This window comes from Paralichthys olivaceus, chromosome 6 (genome assembly GCF_024713975.1).
Source record: "Paralichthys olivaceus isolate ysfri-2021 chromosome 6, ASM2471397v2, whole genome shotgun sequence".
NCBI classification, from domain to species: Eukaryota; Metazoa; Chordata; class Actinopteri; order Pleuronectiformes; family Paralichthyidae; genus Paralichthys; species Paralichthys olivaceus.
Window position 1 is genome coordinate 26,479,388 of NC_091098.1, and position 9,928 is coordinate 26,489,315.

Below are 9,928 nucleotides of genomic sequence, written 5' to 3' on the forward strand. Positions count from 1 at the left end.
TCCTCCTCTTCATCTTCTTCTTCTCCTCCTCCTCCTCTCCTCCTCCTCCTCTTCTTCATCTTCTTCATCTTCTTCTTCTCCTCCTCTTCTTCTTCTCCTCCTCTTCTCCTCCTCCTCCTCCTCTTCTTCTTCTTCTCTGCGACTCTTCTTTAGGTGCGTCCATGAAGGAGAACCTGTGGTGGCTTCAGTTCTCATAAGAACTCAAAACTTTTACTTTGTTCAGTCTGAGCTACTGTAATAAACGTGACGCCTCCATAGAAAGGACCTGCTCCTGATGTAGATATAAAGTATTTAAATATATGATATTATATTAATTCACTCATATATATTTAAATATAATTATTTACGATTCATTAAAACATCAAAAATACTCTTAAAAGCTAAAATGATGTTTTGACGACAGAGCCGTGTAATTTAAGTATCAATACAAACTTTAACATTAGCCACAATAAGAGACAATTCTTTTTCATAATGACGACATCATGTCGTAAATTCATCAAATCACATTTTTTTGGTTACCAGGGTAACACACGGAGGAAGTGATGTCAACGTGTGGGACAGGGTTTTCTGAAGTTCACTGTGGATCTAAACAAAGCTACAGTTTCACACAGACCACAGACTGTGAAGCCAAATAGTCCTGATCGCCCCCTGGTGGCTCGCTGCAGTGTAGGTCATAAACCTCCTCCATGTTAGCAAGTGGGACACTGACCGAACAAGAAAAATTAGTGAGGTCGTTGCGATCACACTGATGTTTGTTCATGTTTCTGATGAGTTTGGTTTTAATTCGTTGTTTGATGATTTAAACACTGGATTTGTTTTCCATCGTCATTAATCGTCATTATATTGATTTTATCTCTTTGATTTTTTTATTGATCTGTTTCTGCTTCGTGTGTTTGATCTTCGACCCGTCGCTCTGATGAAGAGAGACTGTTTACGACTCGGACTTCACTTCGGACACGCTGAACCTGATATGAGGCTGCGTACGTGTCCCATGTGACGATGGAGCACACGGAACTTTGTCATGTTTACGACATCAGTGGACTGTTCATCACGTGACTGACAAAACTTGAATGTGAAGAAGTCTGAGAGACGATGTTCTTTAGTTTCCTGTTGGACATCAGGACACAAAGTTCAACAAAGTCTCTGAAGACGTCTGAGATAAAACAAAGAGTTTCCTGCAGCACAGTTGAACCAGCAGGAGGCGTGCTGGAGTCCTCTGCCCCCCCACTGTGAAATGGCTCATTCACTCCAGACAAACAGCGTCTGCAGGGATGAGAATTCTGATCTCTAATAACACAAACAGTATCGCTCCCTGTTCGGAACCAAGGAGACGCTCTCGTGTTCTTTGGCCGACCTCTCACACATTTACATTAAGTTAGTTCAGGATGAAAACAACTTCCTGTTTGAGCTGAACGATTTAAAATAAACTCCACGCTGACGTCTCGGTTCAGGAAGTTCACACTCACCTCGGTGACTCCGCTGTCAGTCAGAGGACAACAACCCAGGTGACTGCACTGTACTGATGGGTGTGACTAACACCTGGAAATCAAGTTAACTCAGACTGGTTCCAGCTAATTCCTGGACACAAAGAGCCATGACCATCAGGAACACAATTGAAGGGCTCATTGTCTCGCTAATATACCTGGCATTGTGTAGTAGGTACTGACTAATACCTGGTACACGAAAAAAGGACTCCACCACACTATCCAGCTCAGCAGCTTTTAAGTTATGTTGGGACCCAACTAATAACTGAGATTAACCATAAAGCTATAATTCTTTTTTTAATATCTGGAGACAAGATGGTTCAATCTATTACCTGGTATCTGAGAGTCCCTCACTCCTTGTCAGTCTCCTGACCTAATGCTACGGTCACACCTACTTCCTGGTAACGAACAGAAAGCATGATTCCCCAAAACAAAGTTGAACTAATGTCTGGAGGAGGCGAGATTCCTTAAATTCATACCCGGCTAGGTCCTGACTAATATCTGGTACACGGGCACCAAGACTCCACAATACTGTCCTGTCCAGGGGGCTTTAAATGCTGGTGGAACCCAACTAATACCTGGGATTGAAGAGGAAGCCAGGACAGTCTAATATCTGGAGACTAGATGCTTGAGTCTCACGAGTCTTGACCTCGATACGTGGAACCATGAGGATGGAGCCGACTATTACATGTGAAGGGTCCTACCTAATACCTGCAGGGGGTGGGGGGGGTGATCTGAATCTCCCATAATTCACCTGTTGTTTGTTGCTTCTCTTCTTCTTTGAGCCTGAGGATGGAGATTTGTACTGAAAGTGTCTGTCGCCCCCTGGTGGCTACAAACTCAAACTACAACATTGATTTAATCTTTTTTTTTACCTGAATAAATAAAAAACGGTTCTTCACTAAAATAATCTGATCGACTGAGGAATCTATTTCAAAAACAACAACCCTGTGACCCACGAAGAAAGAAACCTTCGGTTCTTCATGTTCCCTTCAGTTTCTCTTCATGTTCTCTTCATGTTCTCTGTTCTCTTCATGTTCTCTGTTCTCTTCATGTTCTCTTCATGTTCTCTTCATGTTCTCTTCATGTTCTCTTCATCTTCTCTGTTCTCTTCATGTTCTCTTCATCTTCTCTGTTCTCTTCATGTTCTCTTCATGTTCTCTTCATGTTCTCTGTCTCTTCATGTTCTCTTCAGTTTCTCTTCATGTTCTCTTCAGTTTCTCTTCATGTTCTCTTCATGTTCTCTTCATGTTCTCTTCATGTTCTCTTCAGTTTCTCTTCATGTTCTCTTCAGTTTCTCTGTTCTCTTCATGTTCTCTTCATGTTCTCTTCATGTTCTCTTCATCTTCTCTTCATGTTCTCTTCATGTTCTCTTCATGTTCTCTTCGTGTTCTCTTCATGTTCTCTTCATGTTCTCTTCAGTTTCTCTTCAGTTTCTCTTCAGTTTCTCTTCATGTTCTCTGTTCTCTTCATGTTCTCTTCATGTTCTCTTCATGTTCTCTTCAGTTTCTCTTCATGTTCTCTGTTCTCTTCATGTTCTCTTCAGTTTCTCTTCATGTTCTCTTCATGTTCTCTTCATGTTCTCGTGTCGTCAGATGATTGAAGATGATTCTTCATGTGATTTCTGAGGTCAGAGCGTGTTGAGCCTTCAGGGCCACCGTAGTGTGAGAACAAAACAAACTGTGAGTTTGAGTTTTTAATCAGTTTAATGTTTTTAGAAAACTGATAAAATACTTGAATACAAAATGTAAATAACAGACTTTTAAAGCACTGAGGTGAAACAACATCCACAACCTGTTGAGAGTTTTAGAAAGTTCTTTAACAGAAAAAAATACATTATCATATACAAGCTTTTTAAAAAATACTTTAATGTTTCAATAATAAATATATAAAATGTTAAACAACTATTCTAAAATGATAAATATGACCTTTTATTTTGAAGTATAATGAATAAAAATGAAAATAACACCGTGAAGTCCAGGTTAAGATTTCCAATCATTCTGAGGAGCTCAGCAGCTTTTTGTCCAAATGTCCACTCGTCCTCTCATGATCCTTTCTCCTTACCTGCACACCTGAAGGACAGATACAGGTGGAGGGAGAGAGAGAGAAAAGAAAGAAGGAAGATGATGGTAAGACTGTTCCACTTGGTGGCGCTAGAGTAGAAGTCAGGTGGTATCTGAAATGATCAGCTGATCTCAATGATGTAATAATGTTACTGTGACTAACTTCGTGTTTTTAATGATAAAGACATTTTATTTACAACGTTTTCAGAGAAAAAGACAAAAAGAGAATTTCTGCTTTTCAATCTACTGATGAAAAGTACGAGTCAGTTTATAAAGATAAATGGTCGATGCCCCCCCGCTGCATTTTATTTATATAAAGTCAGTGATTCTTTATATAGAGTCAGTTATTCTTTATATACAGTCAGTGACGGTCTTTATATACAGTCAGTGATTCTTTATATACAGTCAGTGATTCTTTATATACAGTCAGTGATTCTTTATATAGTCAGTGATGGTCTGTATATACAGTCAGTGATTCTTTATATAGTCAGTGATGGTCTGTATATACAGTCAGTGATTCTTTATATAAAGTCAGTGATTCTTTATATACAGTCAGTGATTCTTTATATAGTCAGTGATGGTCTTTATATAGAGTCAGTGATTCTTTATATACAGTCAGTGATTCTTTATATACAGTCAGTCTGTATATACACTGCACCACTATGTGGAAACAGAAAACAAATGCAGAAGTGAAGGTAAATTAGATTCTTGTAGATTAGATTAACTTCCTGTACATCTCCTACAAATTAAGACAAACTCCAGAGTTTTTGAGTCCATATCCTTGTTTATATAAAAATTTACCAAGAGAAGTTATGTACAAATTCAGAGGCATTGGTACGAATCAACAATCAAAGTGCAAAAAAACAGATCAGTGATGGAATCTGTTCAGAGGAATCGCACAGATTTCATCACAATCACTTCCAGACAGGAAGAGGAAGTTAAAAAAGATCTGGTGAGACGAAACAAATCCTCCGACGGTTTCTTGAACCTGGAGGATTTGTTTGGAAACCACATCAGTCTCACAGGAGGTTTTCAAAGTGCCAGCAGGTGGCGCTCCACACTCCCATCTGAAACATGGCCAGTAAAAAAACAACAATCAACAGAAACTGTTGTTGATTCTTAAAAAATAAAATTTAATTTGCCGAAACAAAAAAGTTGAAAATATTGAATTCCAGATTTTTTTTTATTTCAATTTTTTACGAGTTCTATGCAAAACTTTAAATAAAATTAAAAAATCTGCGGATTCTACAAATTCGCTGTTCAAATTTTACAACAAATAAAAAAGAAAAGGTTTATTAACGGAAGCCCTGAGCAGCCAGTTATATTTATTAACTTGTTAAATCAAGATCATGGGATAATTATCTCGTTATCACTGAAAGTCATAGTATTTTCTAACCCTAACCCATTTCAGATGTTTTTATATTTTTATATATGTATAATGCTTATGATTATAATTGATTATACCCAAGATGGATCTTGGCTTCGTAACTCAAATTAATTTTTTTTGTTGCCATCAGTGACGACTGAATGTTAAAATCTGACTCTTTGACGAATCTGAGGATATTTTATATTTTTCTAACGGAATGGAGAAGAGCAGCTCTGATTGGTCATCACAGAAGCTTCCTGCTCACTTCCTCTTCCTGTTTGTTCACCATCACCGATAAAATAAAATAAACATTTTTACCTTCTAGATACATTAGATAAAATAAATGACATGTCCATAAAGAGCTTAGAGTCTTTCCCACCAGACACAAACTGTCTGATCATAGTTTTACAAATAGAGAAAATAACAAAATGAAAAATAATCTTTTTTTTTTTAATCCCTTCACAGTTTGATTCATTAAATTTAAAGTAAACAGATTCTGATGAGAAACACAAAAATAAATTTTTTTTTGTCTCCACATCAAAGTAAAGGAAAAGTGATGATTAAATAAATATGAATAAAATGTTTGACACGTTAACAGAAACATTTAATAAATCTTTTCTAGATTTACTGACCTCAAAACAATTATTCTTCATAATCAGGAGCATTTAGTAATTTGTTTGTGAAGACCAATAATTAAAAATAAAAATTCAGTTTTTATGACATATTTCATGTTGAGATGAAGTTTAAGAAAAACTGATGCAGTTTTTTCCTAAAATGAATTTGAATTGAATCATTGTGCTTTTTTAAATCTTTCAGTTCAGCAGGTTTATGTAGTTTGATTAAACACAAATGTTTTTGGTAAAATACAAACTCAACGACTTTATTGGGAGAGATTCAGGAAACTCACCAGCAGAGGGAGCCCATGTCAGAAAAACACTGAACTTTTAAATTAAAACCAGACGAAGATCGTTTACCACAAAATAAAGGAAAGAATTTTTGGGGGCATAAAAGTTGAATATTCTCGATATAAACTGAATATTTAAAAAAGAGAGTGAATAAATAAATCAATGAACTCAGGCGATGATGTAAAAACAGAAGTGATGAGGCTCAGGATCAAGAAACGAGTTTAACTAATCAAGATGAACACTTTTCTCAGATTAAATGTAAACAAAAGATAAACGTCTGATAATTAACAAACATTCCTCTCGGACTTTCTCTGAGAAATGAAATGTCGTCACTTCAATGTCCACCATCAGTGGAAACGACGCCCAGATTAAAAACGTCATCGCCTTCAATCGATCTGGAGACAAAAAACAATAAAACTCCCCTCCCCCCCCTCCCAAGTGAAACAACAAAAACACTGAGAAGCAGCTCGTCTGAAGCAGAATCACAACTTCCCATCATCCACCTGGAGGATCCACTCACTCCACACACAAGCAGGAGAACATTCAAGACGCTGCCGCAGGACGTCGTCTTCAACGAGACGCCTGCATCAGGACAGTTTTGGCAAAAACTTTATGTTTGCTGTGATTGGTGAATTAACGGTGCTCCAAGCAACGAGCACATTCCCCTCAGCTCCCGTCACACCTGCGGCCGCCCGCCAAACTGAGTTCAGCATCTTTCTGCGATGAGAGCCAGTTCAGTCATTTAAAGCAGAACAAAGGTGGCGTCGGCGTGAGCGTGTCACCGACCACACGGCGTATGGCTTCTGTACAGATGAGAGGAAAAGGCACCAAACACACACAGTCCGTCTGCAGATCGGCGCCACAGCACGGACACCGCCCGACAGGAAAGACGTTTTCACTGTGCATCAAAATCAAATCACCAGCAGCAGCCCCACCCCCGGTCAGAAACCAGAACCATCCTGAGATCAGCTAATTAATAATCATTCAATTTACAAAATGTCCGACACATGAAAACATCCATGTTGAGTTTTTAAACGATTTGAAATGTTTTCACCTTTAGTTCAGTGACGACCTCGTGTTGCATCATCAGCTCTTAACGTTTAACAACCAATCAGACGTCGCCTCATTCCTCCAACGAACCCAATCACGCACACTGGTCATGTGATGTAAACAGGAAGTAGATTGTCGACTCTTCAAATGGTTGCTTAGTAACAGAAAAAAACTCTGGAGGAGGATTTCTTCTGTTAAAGTGGCGACGAGGTGGAACTGTGACTGACAGGAAGTGTTCGCTACGCTTTGTGTTCGCCGCTGGTGGTCGAGTCATGTGACTGATGAGAACCAATCAGGAAGAGGACGTGGGAGTGTCTGAGTCATTGTTTACAAAAGTCTCAGTTTGTGTTCGTCCTGATTAAAACACAACCCCAGAGTTGTTTCAAAATAAAACGAGACCAGCTGCGTTTATAAAAGACTTAGAGTCGTGTGGAGGAGAGGCGTAACCATAGCAACGGTGGCAAGCTTGATTTATTACAACATGATCCGACTCGGAGGTCGTGGAGTTTAACCATCGACGTCACTTCTCAACCACCGATAACTTTAACGTAAGGAGTCGTCACGGCAACTGCGATGGAAATGTTTCTCAGGTTTCAGACATTTTACAAATCGGACGCCGAATGTTTCGTCTCAGTCCCGATGGTCACGACCGTCTGAGCTGTCGTGTCGGCTGCACAGTGAAAACGTTGGATCAGTTCATCGTCAGTAACAAGAATCAATATATCATCATCTTCTCTGTTCATTCAGTTAGCGAAGAGTTTTAAGGCAGAGAGGGCGATTACACAGGAGAGAGACAGACAGATGGTGGTCAGGGTTTCTGAGACACTGCAGCTCCTTCCTCCTCCTCCTCCTCCCCCTCCTCCTGCTCCTCCTCCTCCTCCTGCTGATGTGCTTTCAACAGAGGGACTGGGATGTGGACGGCAGGGGGAGGAGTCACGCCGTCTCCGTTAGCTCTGAGGAGGAGGGTGAGGAGAGACATGGGGTTAGTAGTTAGAAGCAAAAAGCAGAAGGGAGGAAGAAACATCTGGATCATGGCCCTCCTTCATCTCCTCCTCCTCCTCCTCGCACAGAGGGGGGAAGGGCAGAGTCGCAGCTGGCAAACCAGGAGGTCGTCACCTCTTATGTTGTCCTGTCGATAGCAGGAGGAGGAAGGAGGCGGCATAGACCCATCAGAAAGGTGAGTAGTTTGAAAAGATGAGGAAAACAAAACGTCTCCTCCTCTTCCTCCACCATCATCACATGTTCTCAGAGGAGTAGCGGTTAGGAGAGATTACGGCGGAGGAGCAGATGAGCAGGAGGTCAAAGGTCAAAGTTAGTCAAGGGTAGGTGAGGATGATAATTGGAGCAGGAGAGAGAGAGAGAGAGCAGCAGCAGATGAAACTCAGCAGTTTGCCCTCTGACCCCAACGAGAGAAGACAGGAAGTGAGCACCGCCACCCAGATAGAGCAAGAGCGAGAGAGAGAGCGAGAGCGAGTCACTTCACCAGCACTGACTTTGGCAGAAACGCCTCCAATTCATCACCTCCACCTGTCCTCGGCAAAACTGAAGACGACGAAGAGCTGCTGCCGGGCGCTTTGGGGAGGCTGTACATGTAGACGGCGCCAATGACGAGCCCCGCCCCCACCGTGAAGAGCAGGTCCACATGGAAACTGAACAGGTAGATGGACATCACCGTGGAGACGATGATGGAGAAGGACGTGGCGAAGCCCTTGAGGATGTTGTCGGCGTACTTCACCACCACGGCCACCAGCAGGCCGCCGAACGCCTGGTTGAAAATGACGCACCACACCATCCCGGTGTAGCCGAACAAGAAGCCACGATCGGCAACAGCAGGGCCGTCGTTCCACCACAGTCCCAGCATGCCGAGCGCCATGCCGAAGATCCCCAGCTGGACATTCCTCACCCAGACGGAGGCGGAGCTCCCCTTCAGGATCTTCTCGAAGTAAACACCAGCGAATCCCGACGACAGGCAGCTGATCACGACGGCGATGAGACCCACCATGTAGTTCTGATTGGAGCTGTCCGACGCCTCCTTGTTTCCCTCCTGCTGCACCTGCACAGGAAAACAGTCACCGGTCGATCAGTCATGATTTCATGAGCTTGTAAACACGGGTTCACGAGCGTTGACAACATGGCGAGCGACACATCCTGGTGTAGCTTGAGTGACAGGCGCTGGGTTCGCCCGACGGCCTCTGCAGGTAAACACACTGAGGCTGAATTTCTCCGTATGAGCGTAGTTGTGTACAGAATCCTGAGCGTACACACCCCCGGTCTATTTGAATATTTGACTTTTGCTGAACTGTCAGTTTACTTTTTTGAGCGCACACACTTTGTAATACACACTCTGTCCTAACATCTGTCCCTCCGCCCCGTCCTCACATTAGAAACTCACGTCAAACATGGCCGCAGGACTCACACCTCAGTGAACCACGTCATCCACACACTGAACATGGTTTTATTGGTTAAGAGCTGCAACTAACGATTATTCTCACAATCGATTCATCTCTCAATTATTTTTTTTTACAATTAATCGATTATTAATCGATAAAAAGACAAAAGCTACATTTGATCCTTTCCAGCAGTTTGTGATGATAATTCCAGTTTCAGATCAATAATTCTGATTAGACAAAATGCAACTTTGAGATAAGTTTAATAAATTACGTTTGAACTCATCAGTGTGATGTTGTTTTGGTTTACTCCAGCGATGTCGTCACGAGAGCTACACGAGGCCCAGGATTGGCTGCCTTACTGGCCCCGCCTCAGTGTGTGTCGTGCTTTATAACAGACCCGACTAATCGATTACTAAATGTTAAAGGTTAATGCTAATGTACGGGGGGGGGGTGCATCTGTAACCACGGTAACCTTCAAAATGCTCAGAAAACAAGAGACATTGACTAAAAGTAAAAAAATAAATAAAAATTAGATGTTAAAATTATCACTTGAGACAGGAGACAGGTGAGGGGACAGGTGAGGGGACAGGTGAGGGGACAGTGAGGACACAAGAGACAGGTGAGGAGAAAGGTGAAGAGAAAGGTGAGGGGATGGATAAGGGGACAGGAA

General features: G+C 41.6%; 1 protein-coding gene across 3 annotated transcripts in view; it reads right to left on the minus strand.

The window, feature by feature from the left end:
- Positions 1–3,171: 3,171 nt before the first annotated feature.
- slc35a2 (solute carrier family 35 member 2) overlaps positions 3,172–9,928 on the minus strand; it is a 9,895-nt gene continuing 3,138 nt past the window's right edge. The window contains exons 5-6 of one of the 3 annotated variants that reach the window (XM_069527519.1): positions 8,362–8,921; positions 3,172–3,548 (exon numbers count right to left, since the gene is read on the minus strand). In XM_069527519.1, the coding sequence (XP_069383620.1) occupies positions 3,545–3,548; positions 8,362–8,921 (564 nt within the window). In that variant the 3' untranslated portion in view covers positions 3,172–3,544. Of the gene's footprint in view, positions 3,557–4,311; positions 7,822–8,361; positions 8,922–9,928 lie in introns of those variants that run through there. The other 2 variants (XM_069527518.1, XM_069527517.1) reach the window with 2 other exon arrangements.